Below are 25869 nucleotides of genomic sequence, written 5' to 3' on the forward strand. Positions count from 1 at the left end.
CCTTTTTTTTTTCCAATCGCACCGTCTTGGCCTTAGAAAGGCAGCAGGGAGCGCAGAGCCGCCGGGCTGTGCGTGATGGCTCCGTCAGCCCCAAGGAAGGGATGCAAAGGGCAGCCTGGATCCTGGGGGGACTGCATTTAGGATTAAGCCACCCACGATCCTGGGGGGCTGCGGGGGTGATGAATAGGGGAGGACGGGGCCGGGGGGCACCGGCATGCCCTCAGCACAGAGGATGGGGCTGCTCCTGGGAGTGGGGTCACTGCTGGCTGGGGAGGATGGGGAGCGCAGAGGGGTGCATGGACACCCCCTCAGATAACCCCCCCCCCCCAAAGGACACCCTGGGGGGGGGGGTCAGGTCACCCCCAAGGAGGGACAAACACCCCCAGGGCCGTCCTGACCCCCAGCCCTGCCCACCTTCCCCTTGCGCCTGCTGACCCCACAGCCAACCCTGACCCCCATAGGCCGCCCCCAGCCCCGCCCTTCCCCCACCCCTCCGTACCTGCTGCCCCCCCCCACCCCAGCGCCGGGCTGCGGCCCCTCCCTCCGTTTAAGCCCCGCCCCCATCCCACTCGAGGCCACGCCCCCCGCTGACCTGCCCCCCCCCTCCCCCCTCCCGTGCTGACCTGCCCTCCCCCCCCCCCACCGCCCTCTCGCCGCCGTGCAAATCTCGCGAGACGCCGCGCGCTTTCACCAGTGTGTGTGCACCAATCGATCCGGGCCGGGCCGGGCCGGGCCGAACGCCGCGGGAGGGGGAGGGGTGGGAGGGGGAGCACCGGCCCCGCACCTGCCCGCACCGCGCCGCCCCCGCCGAGCGAAGGGTCTCCGCCGCCACCCCCCGACCCCCCCCCCCCACCTGCCCGGGCGCCGCACCCGCCGAGCCCTCCCTCGGGCCTTTGTCCTGCCGCGAGGCCTCGCCACCTCCGCCGGCCTTCGCGCGCCGCGCTCGGGCGAAGCTTCTACGCGAGGCCGGGGATCCGCGGCCTGCTCCGTCCCCGCTCCGCCGCCCGCCCCGGCCCCTTCCCCGCCCCGCAGCGCACCGAGGGGCTCGCCCCCACCTTCCGCCCCTACCTTCCACCCCCCCCCCCTCCCCGTGCCGCCGCCGCTCCCTTCCCCTCCGCCCTTCTCCCCCGGGCGCCCGCAGCGGCGGCGGCTCACGAGAGGCCGCGGAGCCGCCCCTGGCCTCCCCCTCCCGCCCGTGCCGCCGCTGCCGCCGCCGCAGCAGGTTCCCTCCCTCCCTCCTCCTTCTCCTCCTCCTCCTCCTCCTGCCCCCGGCGGCGGCGGGATCCGAGCGGTGCCCGGGGAGCGCCGGGCCCGGGCGGGAGGGGAGAGGAGCGGCGGGGCGGCGGCACGAGCAGCAGCGCCAGGTGAGAGAGCCCGGGGGGCGGCGGGGATCCCCCCTCCCTTCCTTCCCTTCCCGGGGGCGGAGGGGGCGGCGGGCAGCGACCCCCGGGGGCGGGCGGGCGGGGTGGCGATGGAGCGCTGCCCGCTGCTGGCCGCGGCGGGGCCGGGCCGGGGTCAGGCGGAAGGGCCGCGGCCTGTGCGTGCCCCGAGGCGGCGGAGCGAGGCCTGGGCCGCGGGTGCTCGGCGCAACGCGAGGCCCCGCGGGCTCCGGTAGAGTGTTGGGGAGGGTAAGAGCGGGGACGGCCCGGCCGCGGCCCGGGGGAGCGCGGGGGCTGCGGTGAGGAGGTGAAGGGGTGGGCACGGCCTTTGGATCCCCGGCCTGGGAGTGAGGCAGTGACGGGAGGAGGCAGGCCGAGGCGGTGCAGCGGCTGGCGGCGGGGCAGGCTGCTCCTCACCCGCTGCTCGCCCAACGCGTGCCCGTGTTTGGAGAGAGGGGCCGCGCGTCGCCCCTCGGAGCCGTCGGGAGGAGGGCAGGGAGGGAATGCCGTCTGCTGCCGGCAGGGAGGGAGGGAGGGATGGATGGATGGATGGAGGGGGGCATTACCCAGGCCCCAGCGGGCAGAGGGGCTTCGGGTAAGGGGCAGTTTGATGCGGCCCCTTCCCCAGCCCAGCATCCCCGCGGTTCCCTCCCTATAAAGGGGGACAGAGCTCCGAGCACTTTAACACCTTCGCCTTCAGGGCTCGCCTGTCATTTTCCTCGGTGCACAGATTTCCTGTTTTGAGAACTAGGCTGATAGCTTTGTTGGAGCAAATAGTAGAAATGGGGTTCTGTGGTGACTGCGTTTGGTTGTTGAGGCTCACGGCCGGTTGGGGAGAGTGCTTGTGAATGCCCCTGGATTGATTCACTGAGCCCTCTGTAACTTAGAGCTGCAGCATTTGGAGGAAACAGCAGAGACAAAATGGACAGTTAATAAAAGGAACAACTGTATGCTGCCTGATCTAGAGGGCACTTGCTGCCCTTCAGGAACTTTCCTCCTCACACACGCTCTTTATACAGCAAATCTTTATCTTCTGTCTCTTTTTTTCCCCTACCTTCGTCTGGGAAATGAAACTGGAACAGACATTTCTGGAAATGACAGACTCGATTGGTGCAGTTGGGAAGATGCGATTCGCAGTTAAAATGAAAATTGAAATTCGTCCCGTTTTTTTTTTTTTTTTTCATAGTGATCTGCATTTTGTGTTTTATGATTTTTCACCTCTTCGCACAGCCGTGCTTGTGTGGTCGGGTGTTTCTGAACCCTTCAAGTGATGGCATCCATTGCATCAGATTGCCGAGAGGTACCCCAGGTACATCCAGTGTGCAGATGCAGCTGGGGATGTCCGATACTTTATAATAGATGTAAACATGCATTATTTTCCTCTGACAATCCCTTTCCGTGCTTGGGAGAAGCAGAGCTGTTGTCGGTGAAATCTGGAGTTTTGGGAGACCTTCTGTTTTAGGGGTTGGCCAAAAATAAATCCTAGGATGAGGATCTTTGCTTTTTTCTCCTAGTCATGCAGTATGGATGGGAAGCTGTGAAACCTTTAGTCATAACGCTCCGGTCCTGTGTTTTCCTTTTAATAAAGCATCCAGTGGGAGAATGTGACATAATTGGTTTCTTGGATTAAGAGATCTTGAAATGGCTGGTGCTACAGAGAGAAGATGAACCTCTCCATCAGGGTTGTGGTTTACGTACAGTAATATGGTGACAAAATCATGTTGTTATTGCATGGTAATCTCATATTTCTCTTGCAAGAAAATGCTCTCTACGTGGTTATGCTTCAAAACAGGCACTTTTGAGTCTTGTCAGTGGCACAGAATCTTAAATCTTTCCTTTCCTTGCATTGCATAATCTGAACGTTATTCTCCCACAGCAGCAGAAATGATGGAAGAATTGCATAGCCTGGACCCACGAAGGCAGGAACTACTGGAGGCCAGGTTCACCGGGGTTGGTGTTGCTAAGGTGAGTATAGATACCTTCAGTGAAAGGCATGACATCCTGCACCACATTCTTTTTTTTTTCCTCCCTTCCCTTGCTAATTTTGCTTTGCTAGCAGAATGTGTTTGTATCCATAGTTCTGTTTTGACTGCTGATTTGTCTGAAGTGTGTTGAAGAGGAATGAAAATGGGATCTCTATGAGCAGATGCACTGTTATACGGAAGATTTGGGGTTCCAATTAAGTTCTCAGGAGTTGCTCCATCTTAAGGCAGTTTGCACTCCGCTGGAAAACAGACAGCTTTGTCTTTGCGAGTCTTACCTGTCTCTTTCTTTCTCCAAGTACGCATTTGGGAATTGGATTTGGCCCCCTGTTAGATACAGTTTCAAGTTGATTGTGTGTAATACAACATGTAACCAGGCTGAATATTTTCAGGAATTTGTTCTTGCAGTTCTTTGTGGGTACAATGTGTTAAAATTGCCTACTTACTTGGTTGCATGAAACACACCCAAAAGTACTTGAAGGTAAACTTTTCCTCTATCAGTGACCCACAACCTGCTGGTAAATCCCATCTTTGTCCTCACGTACAACTTCAAAACTACCCAGTAGCTGATTTTCTTGAGCGAGACACCTAACAACAACGTTGTGTGGCTGCTAGATGTGCTAGCATTAAGTTATTAGTTCTCCAGATGTTGTTGGTAGCGCTGCATTGATTTCCTCTCTGAGCAATGAAATGGTGGCAGAACTCATTTTAAACTAGGTCAGTGATAAGGAGTTTATTTTTCATGAAGATGCTGAGTTTTGAACAACAGAAAGGTGGAAGGTAAAACACTGTCTTTGCTATGGAATTTTTGGAAGCCTCTTAGCATTGTTTTGGGAAGAAACCTTGTAGATTTGCATTAGAAAAACTGATAGTAAGAGCTTTAAATTGGTTTAGTTTGAGTACATACTTTTCTTTATGTACTTCAGCCAGGACTCAGACAAGGTTAAGTCTTGGAAGAGAGCACGAAGAATTAAAAGATCCAGTTTTGAAGCAGTGTAGTGAGGGTGATTAACACTAAAGTCATTAAGGAGTAACTCTTTCAGTTACTGAAGTAGGAGTGTGGGCTTTTTTGATCTTTTTCCCACTGTTAAGATATCTAATCTCAGGGCTTTTACAAGTTTATGCTCTGTAATGTAGTTACGATCTTGAAAGATGTTTTATACAATGCTACAACTTTTTATGTACTTTCTCATCTGTTCTTGCTTCTTCTTCCCAGCGTAGGTAGAGTATAAATGAAGTCAAACAACTTTCTTAAGGCTTAAAATCACAGACTGCCTTTGTTTAAAAGAGTGCCAACATACTCAGTGCTCTTGAAAAACGCTAGGAACTGCTCCTTTTAAAGGAATAACCTTTAAAGGATACAGGAAAGCAAGTCTAAATTGTTTTCTGTGTGTCTAGTCTAGAAACAGTATGCACCCTTACTTTGTACAGGTGGATATTAAAAAATCATTTTGTTTCTAAAACATATCCAAGTGATAAGTCCTCATTTCTTGGAGAGCGCTCTTTGAGCAAAGCTCTTCACTGAGTTTTGTTTTTCCCTGTTACTGTGCAGTATTACCTTGTGTTGGTCAGTAAACTGTTAAAGTGCATTACGCAATATATATTGATATACTTGCTAATTTGCAATAGATCAGCCAACCGTTGATATGAATTAGCATGACTCTACTATGTTGCAGCAAGTCTTGGTTGCAATATTAATCTCAGATACTACGTTCCCTCCCAGGTTGGTGCTTCAAATTCCCTCCCTACCCCCCCAAGTCTCCGTCCGTCATGCTCCGCACTGGCATTGGTAGGTCACTGTCTTCAAGGGAATGTGTTGGGAAAGCTATATGATACCATTTGTATGATTCAACTAAGATTTTTAGCTCTCTCCAATTAAATGTTTAAGGAAAGCTACCTAGAGTAAATTAGTGCCATCTAGTGGGACTGGGACTGGCACATCCTCCTGGGATAGAGGTATTCTGTTGCTGTTTATTGCATAAAAGGAAGAAATGTCCTCTTAGATGCTCTCCTATTGGGTAAATGCAGCAGGCAGTTACAGCTCTGAGCTTCCTGCCTTCCATTGGCTTGTTGTGTCGCTCAGTGTGCTCGGTTACATTTCTTTAATGTTGAAAAATACAGGGTATGCTTTAAGCCTGCATAAAACTGACGTGCTAGTTGGCGTCTTCAATATCACTGCAGCTTTAAAGCCTGTTTTTCCTTCATGTTTGCAAGCAAAGAATATCTGCACACGATTCTAAAGTAAGCTGATCAAGAATAAGTTTTTGGTCTAGAAACTAGGAAAAAAAATTGCTTCTAGCCATCAGAGTCACGGGATTCTGTGAGTGCCTTCCAGTAACAGTAGTAGAGCACAGAAATCCTAAACTGTTTTGGAAGCAGCTGTGTGCTGTCACCTCCCGTGGTGGCTGAAGGCATAAACCAATGGCTGAGGTTGTTTGCAGTCCTAAATGCCTCAAAATTCTGTTGCAAGACTGTGATGAATTTTCTTAGTAGTTGGAGAATATACTTCTCTAGAAGCTTGGAGTTAACACATGGAATTTATGAGCAAGGGATGTTTCTAGGCAACTGTTATAGTCCTTGTGGTGCAACCAGGTCACTAGACAGCTTCAGAAAGCCGGCGATGCTTTAGATATCTATTCCTGCCATATGGTAAAGTGCCATTCTCCCCCAGATTCACAGAGCAAGTCCTTGAATTAACATGTGACTGTCTGACATCTACAAGTATTCTTGTTTATCTGGCTCTAGCTTGTGTTTACGTATATAGGGGAAATTTCAGCATGTTCACTTGAGATACTATTCTGGCTAGTCATCTTGGGCATCTTCCTTGGGTCGTGAGGTACAGAAAGCAAAAAGTAGTTTGTTTCTGGAGATGACATCGTTTAGTTTTGTCTGTTAAGGTACCACGTGGGTTAGCTTCAAGGATGGGTGTCATTTTCACAGACTTCTGCTGGATGAGGGTTGGAACAGGTAGTTGTGATGGGTGAATTCATGTGCTCGTGCATAGTTTGTTTCAGGCTTAGCCAGGCTGGATCATGTCTGCATGGTGGGTGTTTGCTACAAGTTGATCGTTAAATGGTCTTCAAACTAAGCTGTGTGCACCATTTTGCTGTAGCTAACACAGAAAGGCTGAAGTATTTCTAGAGGGTGACTGAGTTTGTTTTTCTGTAAGACAACTGAAGAAGCACTGGTCTTGGTGGCAGCTACTGCTCCCTTTCCTCTCTCTTTGAGGTATCACAAAGAGGAAAATGAAAATAACCTGAAGAGTGTCACTGACGTTGCAGAACGTCTGCCTCCAAAAAGAGAATAGCTCATGAAAAAGAGCAGCTTTTTTTTTCCTGTGGCTTTTTTTCACCCTTTCTCTGATGCTGTAGAATAGAAAGTCTCGATCCGTTCAATAACTACCAGTTGTGTAGTCTGCTTAGCAGTGTTTTTAGCAACAAAAGTTACCACGTTGAGAATTAACGCATGAGCATAATTGTTTTCTTTGGAGGGAAGCAGAGCTGCACAGTGGCAGTCTCTGACAGGTGTCACATGCCACCAGAGGAACTAATTAATAAGAGTTTTGAACCTCAGAAAGAAATTTATCAGCTACTACAGGAAGTGCCAGGACTTTATGCCAGATAGCTGAAAACTGTTTGGATGTTTCTTTGGGCAGTATTCCGTATTTCGAATGTATTTAAACTCTAGCAGCTAGACAACAGTTACCAGATCTCAGTTCTGTTCCTGCCCCTGCGTTGAGGTTCAGGTTGAGTTGTGTGACGTTGCTGTCCAACTTGCTGTTAGTAAAATAATAATCTTTTGTTCTAAGAGAACTCTTGAGACATAATGGAACTCGGGCAAATCCTGTTGCAAATTAGTTTACCTATCATATATGAGGGAGGGTAGCTGTGCACCACTGCTGGTAGCTTAACTTCTCATGGCAAAAAGGAAAACCTGCAGCATATAGGTGATATGGGGACTTCATTATTGGCCATGATGTTGGTTGACATTGAGCTTTTCTAGAAGCAGGCTTTAATTCTCACGCTTCAGAGATTCTTGAAATTAGATGAAAATGTTTCTTAAACCTGGCTTGTAGAGTAGCCTATGGATTAGAGCCACTGGAAAAGCATTTCTCTTTGGTTAAGCCTGTGTGGAGTCAGCAATAACTTCTAGTGGGACAAAGGACTGACTTTTTCCCTTTGAAATCTCTTGATTTGCTGCAGAATTCAGAATAATTTGGGCTGCATTGGCCTGAGGTAGTGAAGCAGATCTCCGCCACTGAGTTAGCAAGAGAGTTTTGCAACGCACGTAACTCCACATGTGAGACTCCAGCTAGGCAGCTTGGATTCCTAGAGCTCTCTTCCAGTATGAGGAGTTGCAGAACACAAAATGGAGGCTGCCCAACGGAAGAGGTGCGGAAGAGCCTGGAGCATCGTGTCTGGGAGCTTGGAGAGGCTGGGGAGATGCACGAGTCATGCGAGGCAGTATGTAGGCTTGAACAGGAGGTAGGTAAGGGAGGCCTGATTCAGATTAACTTTGTTACAGGAGGTGCGATGGGATCCATTATCAGGCTGAGTTGTTTCTATTGAAACTTCAGCCATTGTGCCTCATTTGTGGCATTCCCAGGGCTCTTGCAAAGGGAGAAATGACTAACCGAGTAGCTTGTGTAAGTGGCCAGGTTTTTAATTCTCACCTTTGAGTGGGAGTCTTGAAAGGGCCTGCTGCTTCTGCATGCAGTCCTCAACATGGAGGTTTTATTGTGCATAGGTAGGCCACTTAGAGCAGTTGAAAGGTGAATCACAAGGGAAAAGAGCACACCAGCTTATCTCAGAAAAATTCCTCACGGAGGAGGAAGTGCGTGCTGTTCTAATGCTTGTCGTTCGGGTACACATCGTAGGAACTATTAGCTTCTTTCAGATGACCCATGTATTTCAAATGTTTGCTGAGCCCCATTGCCATTTCCCTTGATGGGGTATAGTGGGTGAGTGGGCTGAAACTGAGAGCAGAGAAGTGCGGTATTATCCCAGAGCAGGCTGCTAGAAAAGCCTGATGACATTGCAGATGACTCGAGAAACAAAATTTAGAAGCTGTTTCAATGTGAACTGTTGCAAGTTTATTCTCTCCTACTGCTTCCCAAGGTATATTCTGGTGTTAGTGTTCTTTGCCATTGCTTGCTTGCTTCTTCCCAAAATTCAGGTTCATTCCTTTAATTCTTTTTGTGTCATGACCACTTAGAATGGTATGCTAAATTAAGTACTGAACATTTATCCAATGTCAGATGCTGAGTTAAATATAAACAGCCAGGAATGATAAAACATAAATTTGAAGGTTTTTTTTAGTATGCATACGTACTCCCTCACTGTTAACTGAAGGGCAGACACTCAGATGTATAGTTTCTCATATCCATTGTCTAAATCTGTTCCTTTAAGGAGTTGATAACATGAGGTTGTGTGTGAAAGTAGGTATCTAGCTGGAGGGTCATGAAAACTGTCTTCTTCCTCTTTCATAACTGTGAGAGAAGAGCAGTAGCAGTGAGGCTTAGGCCGTGCTCCTTAAACATCCCAGGTACTGCATCTTCATTGTTTCAAGTACAACACATTCTAATGAGCACTCTGTGGTTTTGTAGTCTGAATACCTCAGAACAAGTGTGTTGTTTTTTTCCTAAGTTTGATCGGAACAAGATGCTTTCACTTCTTGCCTGTAAGACAGGCCTAATGCTTTGCTGTAAAAGAAACAGAAGCTGAAGGCCTACTTGAAGGCAGTCAAGGGAAGCAAAAACTCATTTGGTGGAATTAGGTCAAAAATTGCCTACAAAGGATTTTGCATTTGTTCACAAGATCAGTAAACATGACAGTGAACTTGCAGATACTTACAAACAGCTCTCAAACTTTGCTTTCCTGATTCTGTAACAAAGTACTCGGTTCCTTTCCACCATTTCTATGTCTTTGTTGAATTCAATTTTATGATGTTGTCAGTGTAGTTTGTAGGGGACGTTCTACAGTAATGGGAGAATCTGTGAGCAGAATGTAATTGCTCTTTTGTTGATGGCAAGAAAGCGTTTCATTCCAACTCCTCTAGAACAGTAGATTGCACACATGGAATAGTACAGATAGCTGTCTTCTGGAGGGGGAAAAACATTAGAGATTTTGTACTAGGCATTTTTTGAGGCTGCTTGCGTTCCAGATCTTAATATTCCATTGCGAGGGTGGATAGTGATAGGACAAGGGGGAATGGTTTTAAAGTGAGACAGGGGAGGTTTAGGTTGGATATGAGGGGGAAGTTTTTCACTCCGAAGGTGGTAACGCACGGGAACAGATTGCTCCAGGGGGTTGTGGATGCCCCATCCCTGCAGGCATTCAAGGCCAGGCTGGATGTGGCTCTGGGCAGCCTGGTCTGCTGGTTGGCAACCCTGCACATAGCAGGGGGTTGGAACTGGATGAGCATTGTGGTCCTTTCCAACCCAGGCCATTCTATGATTCTATGAATGCATGAGTTTAAACCTGGATTTCTGAAAAATCTTAAGATTGTTTCTAACTACAGGTGGCCTCATCAGCTTATTATTATAGGTTGCAGTGCAGTGCAGGTTGGCCCCATGGAGAGCATTCATTCAACTGCAGTGTTCCTGAAAAGCTCAAATGTGGCATTTCAGGAGCAGCTGTTCTTGTCATTGGCTATCCATGTGCAAAATGGAGGCAAGGAAATTGAAGCAAATGTGGGAACAGCTTTCACTTTCATCTTCATGATGTCAGAGCCCCAGCCTGTTCGTCTGAGACCAGTGAGTGCTAATTGGCTGAGATGCTTCTGTGTCTAATCAAGCTTTCACACTCGCACAGAAGGTTGACGTCTTGGCCATGCTGCTGAGGTTTGATTTCATGAGAGAAAGTGAAGGACTGTAATGGGACAGCATTTGTGTAGTTTGTAAACAATCTTTTTATGTGGGTGAGAAGGTTAAATTTCTATCACATTTGCCATAAGATGTTATGCTTATTATCAGTGAGGGCTTCACATAGATGTGGTTAAGGTTAGCGTTGGCACTTCTGTTAAGTTCTGTTGGCCAAGAAATAAACGGCCAGAACAACCAAGAGTTCTAACAGTAGGATCTGTGCCCCATCACAGAGGGTCGGGGATGGGGCAGTGTGGAAAGCTTGGTTGTTAGTATGGGACACAATGAAACGTTAAGCTTTGTATTCACGGAGGACACAAGGTGAAACGTCTTTGTGCTAATTGTAGTGTCTTGAGCTAATTGGACGATGAGTTGAAGGGAGTAGGTTCAAGTGCAGCCTACTGTATGGGACTTCTTTTAGCAGGAGGTTGGGCTAGATGATCTCCAGGGGCCACCATCCAACCCCTTTAAAGAATATCATCTGCCATGTTCCTAAGTGATTTGATTCTGAACGAGATTGCTGAACACGTAGCTTCTTGAGTTGGTTGTTTTAATTTCAATTTTTTATTTTTTCCTTGAAGCAACTAAGCATGTCCTTTAAGGAGAAACAAATTCTCTAGTTAACATTCACAGTGTCACACAGAAGGTAAACAGAACTGTTGCTTTGTGTGGTTGCCTGCTTGGAAAAGAGATTAGTAATAGCTAGGTTGTGTCACAAGCTTCACTGTATGGAGGTTGTCTTTCTTATAAGTGGGGAAGGGAGAACTGCTACCTTCAAAAGTAATGTATTGTGGGATCCTTCTGTGGTGCTCAGGCTTCTGCGCTAACCCTCCCCTATAAGTCTGCTGTTCAAGCATGTAATGAGAAGCGGCTTTGCCTTGAGGAAGGGTTGGTTGGTGGGAAGTGCTTACTGCAAAAATAAGAATGCCAAAATAGAATGAATCTTCGGGAAAAGGTGCTCACAAGTTATTAATGGAGAAATGGCTTTATGGTGTCATTCTTCCTGTTAATGCGTTCCATTGGTAATTGTGGCTTTTGTTTTTATATCTTTGTCAAATTTGTCTACATTTCTTGAGTGCAGGCTGTGGGAGGACACTTTTGTGTCAGAGCACTAGGCTGAAACAGTGACTTTGCATGATTCACTTTTCTTTCTTTCTTAAAAACAATTCTGATAGCTATTTTTTAGCAAATAATTTCCCAAAATGCTTGGATACCTAAAGCTGTAGGTGTGTATCCAGCAGAGCCTGCGGAGATGCAGTCAGATTCCTGTAGGTAACTGGATACTGTTATGATAAAGCTATTCCAGCCTCTATGGGTTTGTGCTTTAGGTTGGTGGGAGCGACTGCTCTTATGGCAGTTCAGCTGCGGGCCCATAAAATAGCCCGATGAGAGGGATTGTCGTGTGGGTGACAACTTTTCTGCTATTAACACAACTGGTTCACTTTCTTAGTGGGAAAAAAATATACATTAAAAAAAAAAAATTAAAGAAAAAATGGTGGTGCTGCCAGCATCTGATATCAGTAATGGGTGCCTTGCCTCTGAAGTTGTAGCCAAGGCCAAGCAGATGCTTACCCAAAGACCTGTGCTTTGAACTGATGCTGCTCAACGGATAGAAGTTTTGTTTCTCAAGCCAGTTAGCTGTGTTAGACCTTTGTGAATACTGCCTTGACTGCTTTGTGACTGTGGTTAAATAGGAATTAAACTGATGCAGAAATAGACGCAATTGCAAAAGCCTAATCAGAATACTGAGGAAAAGCTGCCTGGCTTCAGTCTTGTTCCTCATGACTTGTGGAGTTTTTAGTGCACTACCATGTGTATAGATATTTGACCCACGTTGCTGCTGTATCCATGTGGCTTAGTGCAGCATAGTTTGCCCAGAGATGCAATGTGTGATAGAGTGTATCTGCCTTGTAGGGAAATTTTCTAACTATATTTGCTTGTTTTCCACTAGGGTCCATTAAATAGCGAGTCTTCCAACCAGAGCTTATGCAGCGTGGGTTCTCTCAGTGATAAAGAACTGGAGGTAAGCAGGCACAAACCCAAACAGTAATCCAGTTTAACTTAAACACGATTGGATTGAAAGTGTAGAAGGAATTTTATGGGAGCGAGTGCAGCCTTCGGACCACACTGTGAAACAGCTCTTCTTGAAGCTTCCCACTGCAACAGACACGTTTTACCCAACCCCCAAAAAACACAGCATTCATAAAACTCAGCTTATGAAATTGTTTTCAGCTGCATTGTGATTTGTTTGTGGGTTTTGGATAAAGTTTTGGCCAAACACAAAGCCGGAGAGCATTAATGGAAAAGTTTGCCTTACCTATCAAAAATGTGGATTTGCAGAAGTCTGTACAAAGCTGAGTGTTCTCATGAACCGCTCTGTAGAATTGTGGGGAGGTGAAAATTGATCCTTTGTCCCCATTTAAACTCGCTGCTTTAGTGTCAGCTGTTTCTAAACACTTACTTAAAGCAGCAATCAAATGAATTGCAGAGTTTGTTTGTTTGTTTGTTTTAAAATCGCATGTTCATATAACAGTGTCTCAAATTAAAGGCCATTTTCTTATGGCTTTAAAGAGCTTTCCACACAATTACCAGGTAAGTTGTGGGCCATATTTCCTTCTATTATGTGGCAGTACTGATATGAGGTGTCTGGTGAAGCTCAGTTTTTCAAGAATGAAGTATCTGTACGAGTACAGCTGAGAGTGAAAGATTGAGCATTAAGTCTTATTTTACTTGATTTTTGATCAGCCTGTGTGGAGCGATTTAAATTGACCAAGCTTACATAATCAAATCTTCCATTCCTGGCTTTTCAGTCTATAAAAGATAATGTTGTGTGTAATTTTGGTTATATAAATGTACTTGAGTGGAAAAACAACTGAAACTGACTCTCATTAATATGCCTAGAATTCCACAGAGGCTGTAATGTGGAGCTTGTGTTGTTACAGTCACTCCAACATGAGTTGCTCTTCGCTCAGCACTGAGGAGGCTTTTTCATTCACTTGTACAGATGCAGGAGCTGGTGCAGCAAATCTCTCGATTGTTACAGAGTTTTTTAGCCTCTCAATTTTACAAAGTGCTTTGCAGTCACAGTGGCCACCTCTGTCTTAACAACCGTTCCATCATCCTACCAAGATAACATGTCAGCAATGGCCTCGTTGGTGATGTGGGGCCGTAGGTGTCCAGCATCCACTGGGGACGCAGCCAGGTTTGGGTTCTGGCTGTGTCAGCTTTATCCTTTTCATCCTATTAAAGGAAGTAGATTGATTTCTGTGCTTACTGTGAGCAAGTCTTTTGGCAGAGGTCTTAAACAGGGTACTTTGGACTTTGGTTTCCAAAGAGCATGAAGCTTAGGTTTACCACAAACTTTCTGGCCATGTCTTTCCCTCCCCCAGTATTGTTTTGCACACTGTGGTTTTCCTCCTGCCCCTGGGCTACAGTTTTGCAGTGACTGAAGCGATTGCAAAGCCTATAGCTTGGAAATCATTTGGGATCCCTTAGCATAGATGAGAGATTCTTTTTTTAATGACACGGTGATGGAAATGACAAGGTATCTTTCTTTCCAGCAGCCTCGGTGAGCTGCTTCCAGTGCTATGGAGGCATGGTCTCAGCAAGGTTGGCCACATAAGTGGCTCTGGTGACACAGAATGCACCATATCAAGGTCCCTTCTGCTCTCACCTTAATGAGAACAGATGCAAAACAAACCGAATCCAGATGAAGTGCTGCACCTGTGGCAGCTTTCTCCTGGCTGCCATCTCAGCGAACTCTGCCTTTGTGCAAGACTGCAGATGTGCACCAATGGATGGCATAGTTTTGACAAGCATGTGCAAACAGCTTCAGGAAGGTGAACTGTCCTGTTCTCAGCCACCCTACGCCCCTTGTGCCAGTTCTGCAGTCAACCTGAAATGGTTTACACAGGTTGTTTTATTTTTTTATGTGAACTTGTTCTGCTAACTGTGAGGCTGGCATATTGCAACTGAAATGGGGAGGGGAGGAAATAACCTAATTTTTAACCGTGTTCTGTCCATTTTGCAGTGCTTATATCCAAAGGTAGCAGCTCTTTGAGAGTTATTGTTTCTTTAAGTACCAGCTGTAGAAGCAAATGCACCAGAGAAATGAAACGGCCACTGGGGATGTGGAGCAGATTATTGTGTTTTGGCATTTTCTTTAAACTTTGGAGTAACTGCAGAAATGTTAATTTTGAAGTATTGTTTAACAGACTCCTGAGAAAAAACAGAATGACCAGCGGAATAGAAAAAGGAAAGCAGAAGCATATGAGACCAGTCAAGGTAATCCATTCTCCTGACCCAGCTGCAGGATTTCTGAATGGTTGGTAATTTGTGTACGTTTTGCACAGTCAGTGTCTTAGGAAACTAATGGCTCCTCTCAAGGGTGTATCAGGCAGCTTGTTATGAACTACTCCATGATGGTGTAGTTCTCTTCTGGGAGCCTTGTTGTCCTTATTGGCAGGAAAGCACTCATCTTCAGCTTATTTGCCCAAATGTTTAGATTTTTTGGGACAGACTGCCCAAAGGCTTAATATGGCATCTCTGCAGTGTCGTTCTGGTCCCATGTCACTACATATACCACAGCCAGGCTTCAAAATACAGGATGTACTCTCTCTTGCCTATTTGAGACGTATGCCTGCTTTGTTAAAGGAGGTTCTCACCATAACAAATTGGGAACAAACTGTACTTGAGTATAAAGCAGGCAGTGCTGACTCAAAGTACTGAGAAGAACCAGAGTGTTTTGGTCCAAGTTCAGATTTCCTATGGGGCACACGGGCAGATTTCTGTTTCTTTTATTCTTCAAAAGAAAGTACTGAGGATTGTGTTGACAGAATGGCTTTGATAATACCACAGTAAGAGAGAAGGGCTAATTTTTAATGAGGTGCTATTAAGCCACTGCTAGTTATCTCTCTAACTTTTACAGGGATGCTTGTGAGAAATCTAATGTGCAGTAATTTATGTGAAGGTGATGGAGTAAAGTAGAGGTAAAAGTACCCTTTGCTCTGCCCTCATCTTGAAGGAAAACTTGGAGAACTCTGGAATGTCCAGTGAGGTTTCATGTTTTCTAAGTCCTTCAGCAAGTACAAATGATGTTTAATTAGATTTGACGTGTTTGGAATTGAGAGTTAATTGAATTGTCAACTCTAAACCCTCCCAACAACTGCACAGAGCTGTAACCCTGGGGCAGTCTTTTGTCTTTTAGAAGCTTCTGTTATGGTCAGTGTTGCACCTAAAGAAGTACAGGGAAAGCAGTGTTGAAGATAGTAGTAGTTTTCAGAAAACTACTTCATAATTTCTGTGCTTAAGATGTGTATGAATGAACTCTTTGATTTTCATTCTTTGTTTTTCTTTTTAGGAAAAGGCACTCCTAGAGGACATAAAATTAGTGACTATTTTGAGGTAAGTATCTTTACATAGATTGAGAAATCTGATTAAATTCATGTTATGCATAATCTGCAGGTGGAGGTCTGTAATGTGACTTCTGTTACTGACCTATCATATTAAATAATAGTTTGGAGTCAATGATTGATGATGTTGACCTGATACATCCAACTGTGGTTGGGTAGGAGATTTTTTGGAAGCTGGTTTTTAAATTAATTTCTCTTTGAACAGTTGATAAAGCAGTTTTGGTTTTTATTTTAAAGAACAGCCACGTAAATGTAGGCTTGGCACCTGGATCTTGGATGAGGATATTTGAGCTCTTAGTATGCAAACCTACTTTAATACAGGTCCTGTGCAAAGGGATCTACTTGCCCCCCACCCCTGAAGTTTGTTCTTTATTTTTCTCATTAACTTGGAGTCAGAAATCAACTGCTTATTAGTACTCATTTCTTTCCTTGTCTAAGTTTTTGATAAGTGAGGTGCATTGGAGGTTGGTGGCCCCACCTATGGCAGAGGGGTTGGAACGTGATGATCCTTGGGGTCCCTTCCAACCCAAGCCACTCTGTGATTCTATGATTGTGCAGTGCAGAACAATTCCTGGACCAACCAGTTGCCCAGCTGTTTACATATCTCATCTTCGACAGCAATTGGCACAAATGCTTCCATGGTGCACAGTTAGACACACCTCCTCACAGAGGATGGAGTTCCTAATTCTGCACAGTAAATAATTAGTGTACAGCCAAGCATTAGTGACGAGCTGGCTTATATCTTTTGTCTTAAAATGAGAAATGTACCCAGTGCAAATGTAAATGTTTGTCTGAGGTACTTTTGTTGTTATTTTTGAAAACAGCGCATGAAATTTTAAAGTTTTCCTCCCAGCTTATCTTCAGTTTGTTTAAATGAGTCCCCAGAGCCTGTGTGGCTTCATCTTTAATATCGTGTTGCTTCTTTTCTCTGTTAAATTTACTGAAGTACAGTATCTGTGGAATTACTGATGATTAAATCTATTGCTTTGGCCAGTTTGCTGGGGGAAGCGGCCCAGGAACCAGTCCTGGTAGAAGTGTGCCACCAGTTGCCAGATCATCACCGCAGCATTCCTTATCCAACCCCTTACCAGTAAGTGTTCTCCTGGGGATGGTGTGGGTGGTACATGGCTTCTGTTGGTGGCCATGCTTCAGGCAGGTGATAAAATGTTGTGAGCAGGAAGGAAGGGTCTCTTGGTGAGCAGTTTCACTTGGTCTCTAATCACTTCTCTTCGTGGTTTTTTGTTTGTTTTGTATTGTGTTGTTGTGCTTTGTTTTTTTTATATCTGAAACTGGGTTTGGGCAGCAAAGCTGAGTGTCTGGGTTCCTGCTGCAGTTGTTAGTCCAGTTGTAAATGATGTGACTGCCTGAGCTTAAAGCGTGCAGAATCAGTATTTTTACGTGCTGTGTGGATACAGATGGCTTGCTGTCCTTAATTAAACCAGTTCCTTCTTTTATTGCTGTTACCTTGCACTCTAGTGTGGCTCATGAACTTCTACATGAAGTTGGGAGTATCATGTATGCTTCTATAGCACCGATACAGTGATATTTCTGATCTTGATTTCACCCTTGTCTACTGAAAGATGTGCATACCATTGTGATATTGGAAAATCTTTTCCTTCTGTCTGTGCGTGTGACTTGTGAGGAGCATTAGCAAAAGCTTGCAAAGAGATGTGTATACAAGCACATCTGTTGCTATTTTTTGTTAAATAATTCAATTTTGCTGTCTGAGCATTTCTACACGGTCTGAATATGAAGGAGTAACCAGTATTTTAAGCTGTTTTAGCACAAGCTAAAGAAATTTCTTTCACCTAGCAAAGCAGCATTCAGAGGCCATGGTATATGATCTCTAGCTTTAAACATTGCCATCGCCCCTCTTTAAGATTTTTCAGTATTTGTTGAGTGTCACAGAAGTACAGAGCACCATGGGAAAGGTTAGTACCCTGAAAACCAAATGCAAAGACTTCACTGATTACATTATTCTGCAGAGACCTTTGCACAGTTCATGAATGTGTACTGAACCAAATCCCAGCACTGAATTCAATATATGTTACTAGATACTGAAGCTCTGCAGTGCTGCTTTAAGGGAGAGCTTCAGCTGTGCTTTTAGATGTTTTGAATGTCTGTAAGAACAAAATGCATCTATAATTGATCATCCTTGTCCTATTAATTCACTAATACTCCTCCTTAAATAGAAGTTAATGAAAGAAAGAATTTCCCTCTGAAAGCAGGGACAGCTCCTTATTCCAGCAGATGAGATACCCTACAAGTGTTTAGGATGGGACCACGTGATTCTTCCTTTGCTTTTCCTCTCTGCTCGTCTATATTGAGTAGGTAAAAGTTTGAACAGAGCGTTTCTCATGTGGTGAGAGCTGATGGTACAGTTAGTTTGAGTTAGGTCAGTTTGACTCTGCTTGCACAGATGCTCTTTGTGTTTCTTATCTTCCCTTCTTTACTCTTGCAGCTGAACTTGCAATGTTTGCATATTCATAGCAAATTATTATGTGCATTTGCAAGATCTATCATCTTCTTACAAACTGAATGCCAACGGTTTGAGCTAAGCCCTAAAAATGGGGGGATGAGTGAAAACTGGAGAAGATGGAATATCTTATCCATTGCAGATGTCAGTGTGGTCTAGGAAGAAAGCAGAGTGTTAAAATGTCTTTCACAGGGAGATAAACCTGCTCCAAACCCGTGAGTTAATGTATGCTGTACTGGAAATGCTCTGCAGTGAGGACTTGCAGAGGAATTGTAATGGCATCAGGTTGTTGCTTCTTGTCTTCAAATCTCTTGACTGCTTTAAATTGCCTTGCTTCTCCTTTGATCAGAAGAATGACGTGCAGGTCTTCAGCCTCTTGCAAGGTCGCTCTCATATACAGATGTTCCATTGGGGGAAGAAAATGTACTCTTGATGTTTGTAATGTTAGGCAGAAAACATATTGCAGGTTGCAATTTAGGTTTTAAGAGAAACTGGAGCCTGACCTGACTTCTTACTTTCTCTGTGCTGTATGTCTTGCCTGGAGTTATGGCTTGGAATGACTTAGATGAGTGTTACCCAGGCTGCCAAGTCTCAGTGGTCATAGGCTGGCTTTTGAAGTCTGAGTGCTGTAATCAACATAGCTTGGATAACTCTTGTTCTTGTTGAACCCCATTTGTGGATCACCTTTGGAAAACAAGTCCACTCTATGTGAAGGAAGCTGGCCCTAACAGATGCTCTGCATCTTTGTAAAGATTTTGAGGAATATGTTAGTGTTTTGCTTATCTCTCAGGTGGTTTATCCCTGCCTTCATGACAGAAATGAGGCTACCACCATGTCTGGATCTTGGACATGGTTAGGTTGCTGCATTTGGTGATTATGACTTAGTTTACTTCACTGGGTTAACCAATTTTTTATGACAACTGACTGTGTTAAAATGGGGCCTTAATAAGCAACGTATCGTAACTTCAAGCAGAGTTACAATGTACTGTGACTTCTGCATCTCTGACATATTTTTACCCACTGGCTCTGAAGTACAGATATTCACAAAGGAAGGGTGTGTGTCAGCTGACAAGGAATTCTGTCCTGTGTGTCCGTTTGTTATTTTGTTAAATTGCTAACTTCATCTCCTTTTTGATGTTTGACATCGGAACAAACACTCTGGGAATCCAGTTGGAACCATGAGATCCTCACCGTGCTGCCTGCCCATTCCTGAGCAGCTGCTTCACTGACAACAGTTTTGGCAGAGTCAGAGAATCAGTTTTTAAAAATTCAATTTAAAAAAAAAAAAAAAAAAGGAAAAAAAGTTTATTGTCTCTTTTTTGACTGTGTTACAGCGGCGAGTGGAGCAGCCGCTGTATGGGGTAGACGGCAGCACAGCAAAGGAACCACAGGAGGATCACTCTGCTCTGCCAACGCTGATGTCGGTGATGCTGGCGAAACAGCGGCTAGAGAGTGAGCAGCTGGCACAGAGGGGAGGTGGCCTCTGCTTTACTTTTGTCTCGGTGAGCAGCTCTGAAAGGACTTGAATGCCAGGGGATGTTTCTAGTTAAGGGATGGGGCATTTGAAGGAGCTCAAGTGCAGCCTGGTTTATTGATGACCAAGTCTACCATCTTCTGGTAAGTTCTTCCTTGTGAAGAGTTCTAGGTCCCAGGCTTTGCTTGTTAATAAAATGAGTTGAGTTTTAAGTTAACAATTTAAAAATCTTGTGTAGATCGAAACCGTAGTATGACTGCCTGCTTGACTGTGAAAATCAAAAAGAATGGAGTACAGCCTTGCTTTTAGAAGTGTAAATTTTGGGCTAGCTTAATCTCAGCTGACATGAGTTATACTAGGTTTTTTAAAAGCTTTGTCTTTTAGCAGGTTGGGCCACACTTCTTCAGAGCAGCTGATTCTCTTGTGTTAATAAACTAAGTCTCTAGAGCATTCTTAAACCTTAACACAAAAGTATGGTACCCAGGCCAGATTACACCTCCCATGAAAAGATAAGTGTATCTGCATGGGCACCAGCAATCATGTTGAGGAGCATATAACAATACCCTGACTTTCTTTTGCAGGCCCAGCAAGGCAGCCCATCTTCTACGGGATCAGGGAACACTGAGCATTCCTGCACTTCCCAAAAACAGATTTCCATCCAGCACAAACAGTCACAGGTATAGCTTACCAGATGATACATCTCTTGGATACGAGGTTTAAGCTTGGTGTAGCTTGTCTTCTACACCACTTGAAATAGACGCAATGTCAAAAGAACTGGCAGTACCAACTTAGTCCTTAACTGTACTGATTAAAGGTGAATCACGCTGAACTTTGTTCTTTATCCTGTAAAGGATACTTCTCAGTTGCTGCTACAGGAGTTTGCTTGATATGTTCCTGAGGCTTTTCTGTGTTGGTATTGTGACCAGTTTTTCAACTGCATGAGAACATGCTCAGGGGAGGAATAGCTCTGTCTTGCCCTGTCTATTTCAGTTGTGTTGTATCCTGAATGTTCTTCCTCTCCTTATTAGTTAATACATTAAGTAAATTATAGCTATGGATACCTCTATTTGAGTGCTGTCAATCATGGGTGCATCCACACTGCTTACACAAATACCCACAGCCTAGCTGCAAGTTCTTTGTCCTCTGCAGTTGTTAAGAGTACACCTGTGATGTAGTTTGCCCTGAGAAGGTGAGACGTGATGTCTTCTTGAAGGTGCTTCTCAGCAAGTTCAATGGGCTGAAGTCAAGAAGAGGAATAGCTGTTTTATCTGTGCCAGTCTTGTGATTCCTTTTATAATCTGCTAAGATTCTTCATGTGGCGTTACGGCAAGATTTACTCCTAGCTGTGTCATTTTCCTCTGTTTCATATCAGAACATTAAGCTTTACCTGCAGTGCATCTTGCTCATTTGTTCTTCACACCTTGTCTTAATCTTTTGATTTTCAACTCTGATTTCTCCATGAGTGACCCTTCCCTCAAGTGATTTCTAGGCAGTCGGTTTTACGTCAGTCATTTTCACATATCAGTCTGTGTCAGATATTTTCACTGCTGGGGGAAGTTCATTCTCCATTTCCCCAGCAGGTGGTACAAGTTCTTTGTGCATGTAGAATCACTGGGGATGCTAACTAGCTAACATCTCTGGGACCTGTCATGTCACTGGGGTCAGCTCTGTTGTCTGTATTGTTAAAATGCTGGTCTGTGAAGATCCCTGCGTCTTGCTAGTACTTGTGATAGGATGATGCCGTGGCTCAAGTACCTGCCAGAGAGGCTTTTCAAATGTCAGTCTCTGCTATCCCAACAACACTGCTTAAAATAGTGGTACCAGCTGTAGCGAGCAAGATGTTCTTATCATCTCCTGTGCTCAACAAGCCCGCGGCATCCATCTTCCCTAAGAAGGGAGATGTGTTAGCTTAGTGTGCTTTGTGCCAGCACTTGGCTTCCTTGTATTTTCCAGAGATCTAGATGTAGTAGATGCTTAAGGCAAAAAATCTGTAAAGATGCTTGCCTGTGTGATGAGAATATTTGTACATTTTTATGTTTCCTCTTCTCAAACTATTTGAGGTTGATAGATGGGGAAAATAAAATATTCAGAGATCTCCAGCTTGAATTTCTTGGCAATGCCAAAAGCAAGGGAGCATGAGCATGATTTCCTTAGCATTTTCCGTCAGCGTGAGGGCCTCCCAAGCTCTCTGAGGCAAGGAGAGTTGTGATGAAATAAATCACTGTGCCTATAAGAGCATACATCCTGAAGCATGACATCATCTGACACGGTGCAAGTGTGTATGTGCATCTGACAAGCGGATGTAACAGTCACTTACTGAAGAAGCTTTTGCTGCTTGGCTGAATGGATACAGTCTTGAGTTTTCAACAGCCAGCCTTCTCATTACCTTCAGTGACAAAAGTTTTAGTCCTGCGTGCCTCCTGCAGGCTGTGAGGAAGCATAAATGAAGTGAAGGCAGCAGTGAGGTGACCTGCCCAAGCCTCTTCTTTATCTTGTGGTATTTAGACTCACCTTGCTTGGGATGCAGCGCTGGCAGGTGTTCATTTTGATCTTTCCCATACTGGATAGAGAAGTAGCAGAGTTCAGTCTGCCAAGTTTGTCTCTTGCTTCATGGTGTTAGCTTCCAGGCAAGCCTGAAATTTGAAGAACAGTTATTAAGAACTCTGCAGGTAAGTCTCTGCTAAGTCTTCTCAGAGCTAGGATAGTGACTTGCTAGCTGTAAAGATGAAATCTGTGTTTGCGGATGAGAAGCAAGATTCCCTTGAGCTGACTTGGTTTCTTTTAGATATTATGTTCATGTGCATACTGACTTCTTCCCTACCAATTAATTGGAGTCCTGAGTTTGAAATATTCTTGTTGCTGCAAAATATAGCACGTGTTTTGTATTTTCTTTATGGATATGACATCGTTGGGTGAAGGTATTTGAGATGTGCTGCACCTGGTACAATTTTCCAAACAGATTTCATTCAAAAACAGTAAAGTTTGGGACCCTAGTGGGGACTAACGAAACACAGTTTGTCAGAAAGAAAAGCTTGTGCCTAATTACATAAATAAGGTCAATCTGTTATATTTTAAAATAGGAACCTGCATTTTTGTCCAAGACCTCTTAAAAAAAAAATATATATATTGTTTTTTGTCTAGCCAATGGTGGTTTGTGCCCATTAATTTGGTATTCCAGCTCAGGGGTGAGTTTTAGTGGGTTGGTTTTCATGTTTTCCCTGTGCAGGTTGTGTTATGCTGCAGGAAAGGGCACTGAGCGTTAGAGACCACCATGGGCTGAGCAGAAATCAGCTATTAAAACAAAACTGGCAGTACATGGAGGTGGTTGTAGCTTGTTTTGTCAGCGTTCTCCAGAGCAGAGCATTAGGCCTCTGTGCTGACTGTCCAAACCTCCTATGTTGAAGGAGCCCATCATGCAATAAGAAAATGAAGAGTGGAGGACATCCCCTAGCCTGGGAAATGGGGGGGCATTTGTTCATTCTTAAATCTGTTCAGGTTAAAGAGGATTACACTGTGATGAAATGTGCTAATTCTGTGAAATATCAAGTGTTCTTATTAAACGTAGTTTATGATGGTTTTCTTTTACAGTCGGACCTCACAATGGAAAAAATATCTGCACTAGAAAACAGTAAGAACTCTGACTTGGAGAAGAAGGAAGGGAGGATAGATGACTTACTAAGAGTAAGTGTTTGAAATGGGACAACTCTTCTAAAAGCTGCTATTTAAAGATACTGAGAAGGCCTGCACCAGCTGTGCTGCAGTGCAGCATTTTGTGTACTGTACCACTTGCAGAACCAACGCTCACAAGGGTTAAGCAAATCAGTCATCTCTTACTTTCAAAATAATTATCTGGTTTGCATTTGATCCTCTGCTTGGGCCTGCTTGAATCCACAACCAGAGCAGCTATAAGAGTGTGGTTCTGTAGTGCAGAGTCATTGTAGCTAAGCTCAGGTGTTTGTGTCCTCAGCAGGGCTGGCCTGCCTTTGATCTGTTGCATTCCTGTTGTGAGTTTTGTTAGCTAATTTAACGTATTTCTCTTCAGAATTATCCCCTTCTAAATGCTGGGGTGCTGCCTGCCTCTTGCTTGCATGTTCTGCAACCTCTGCTTTATTCTGAAGTGTTGATTTATGAGTCAGTGACACAAACAGAGATGAAGAGCACATATTTTGGCCAAACCTAAAGAGTAAAGCTCTATCTCATTATTATTCTTCAGTAAAAGATGAGATCCTTGATTTAAAGGTATTTTTCTTAATGGAGGAGTTGTAGTTGATCTACCTTTCATCAACTGGAGGGGCATCTCTTATGAAGTGCTGAAAAGGATTAGAAAATGCACTAGGAGGAGAGGAGCAAAGACTGTGTGCATGTCTGGTCTCAGTACCTAAAAACTGAGGCATGCTCTTAGAGATGCACGTGGAAGTACGTGTGGCTTTGTGGGAAGACAATCCACGGAGCAGGATTTTTAATGTCAGAAAATCAGTTAAATCACAATCTGTTGGTTAGAAGAGGAAGGGTTAAATTTAACTTCTTATCAGTGAAAATAGTGGCACATCAAATACCACTGTGCACTGTGGCAGTGTTACTGGGAGAAGTCTGTAAAGCAGGGCTGGTAGACAGTAACTCAAAGGAGAATTGAATTGAAAATGCAAAGTCCATCCTTTTACTCTGCCAGTATTGTGGCTAAAAGGGAGAGGATAGTCCAGGGTTGGCTGAGCTATTCTGAGATAGTGATGACAAGATCTCAATTGCTTTAAAAATAAATAAATAAATAAAATCTTTGTGCTGGGTTTCTTCGTACCTTAGTTCTTCCTATGTAAAAGAATGATAACACTTCTCTGTTCTATAGGGTGTTAAGGTTTGAATGGGTTAAAAATGCAAGAGCTTTGCTTGGATGTTTAGAGAAGAGAAACATGGCCTTTTTTATTTTTGATTTTTCTCCTTTATCCTGCTGCTTTGCTTTGCTTTATCTGATGCCTCGAGCTAGCTTTCTTTCTAGGTGGTGCTCAGCTTGGCTCTCACAGAGCGCCTTAAAGGCTTGTCTTCTCTGTTCACTTTTAGGCCAACTGCGATTTGAGACGGCAGATAGATGAACAACAAAAGATGCTGGAGAAGTACAAGGAGCGGTTGAATAGATGTGTAACGATGAGCAAGAAGCTCCTTATAGAAAAGGTGAGCAGCACACTGCAGTCACAGTTGGTGCATTTGAAAGCTTCTCTATCTTTTCGAGCAGTGAAAACCTGCTCCTATCGCTCTGGTGATAAGAGAGAACTGGAATTTTGTCTTGAATTGTTTCTCTGCAAATAGGAATGTAATCTGAAAACTGAAAGCATTCAGAATGTTTTAGTTTGGTTATTTTTGAGTCTCAGAGTTTTCCCTTGCTTAAGTGAAATAGTCTGAGCTGAGCTCTAAATGCAGCAGGCGTTACTTGCTTTGAAACTTGTATGCCTGAAAAGCACCATTGTCCTGCACTTGCTGTACAAGAGCAGTATCCCATTGTGAAGTGAAATTGCCAGATATGCTCTGTGACACGGGCAAGTGATTTCAAACTTTTCTCTTTCAAATGGCAGAGCTGGAGATCATTGCTTTGTACAGTACTCAACATAACATGATAAAGACACTGAGAAAGTGCCAAGCTGTTGTTTACAAGCATCCAGCTTGCTTCGTTGTTGAAAGATTTGCACATTTCCTTTTAGTTCAACAATGTGGGGTTTTGATTGCTCTTTCACCTGTTGGCCAATAACATCTATTGTTCATGGGCACTGGATGGGCACAAATACTGGGGTGCTGGCCAGTGTGGGCAGTCTGTTTGATTTGCTTTTGTCACAGAGCTGATTGTTCTTGGCTGAATGGGACCCTGTTTTCTGGGAGGATTTGTAACTCTGGGCTGTATTATGTAGACCTGGCATTCAGATAAGCAGTGTGTAGCTCCAGTGAGGAGCTGTGCTGTGGTTCATCTTTAATCTTAATTGTCTGAAGTTTTGCTGTTCTCATCTCAGGCCTTTGAAACTTCCTTTCACTTACTGGAGATACTGTGTGACAGATACCACCACCGCTTCTTTTCTGCTGGAATCTTAATTGAGACTGTCTCTTCTGGGCGTGCTGTTTGGCTAGGATTGAGTTGGCTTATCATTGTATCTTAGTCTTAATGTTGATTTGGGGTGCGTTTTCCTCCTTCACCTCCTATTAGAGTGAATAAGGGCCTGATCAGAGATGTGTCTGGAGTCCAACTAAGCTACTGATACAGAGATAGTTTTAATCCTACTGCTAAATTGAGTTTCAGCCGATGAT

The 25869-nt window shown here is 44.5% G+C and overlaps 1 protein-coding gene across 22 annotated transcripts in view; it reads left to right on the forward strand.

Moving 5' to 3' along the window:
* The first annotated feature begins 1247 nt into the window (after nt 1-1247).
* The window catches only part of TLK2 (tousled-like kinase 2), a 43587-nt gene continuing 18965 nt past the window's right edge, over nt 1248-25869 (forward strand). The window contains exons 1-12 of one of the 22 annotated variants that reach the window (XM_046904396.1): nt 1248-1364; nt 3256-3344; nt 5085-5150; nt 7564-7845; nt 12175-12246; nt 14425-14547; nt 15583-15626; nt 16629-16724; nt 19445-19612; nt 20166-20261; nt 23173-23265; nt 24640-24750. In XM_046904396.1, the coding sequence (XP_046760352.1) occupies nt 14457-14547; nt 15583-15626; nt 16629-16724; nt 19445-19612; nt 20166-20261; nt 23173-23265; nt 24640-24750 (699 nt within the window). In that variant the 5' untranslated portion in view covers nt 1248-1364; nt 3256-3344; nt 5085-5150; ... (1 more) ...; nt 12175-12246; nt 14425-14456. Of the gene's footprint in view, nt 1365-1511; nt 2689-3255; nt 3345-5084; nt 5151-7563; nt 7846-12174; nt 12247-14424; nt 14548-15582; nt 15627-16628; nt 16725-19444; nt 19613-20165; nt 20262-23172; nt 23266-24639; nt 24751-25869 lie in introns of those variants that run through there. The other 21 variants (XM_046904394.1, XM_040653448.2, XM_040653453.2 and 18 more) reach the window with 21 other exon arrangements.

Source organism: Gallus gallus, chromosome 27 (genome assembly GCF_016699485.2).
Source record: "Gallus gallus isolate bGalGal1 chromosome 27, bGalGal1.mat.broiler.GRCg7b, whole genome shotgun sequence".
Classification (NCBI taxonomy): domain Eukaryota; kingdom Metazoa; phylum Chordata; class Aves; order Galliformes; family Phasianidae; genus Gallus; species Gallus gallus.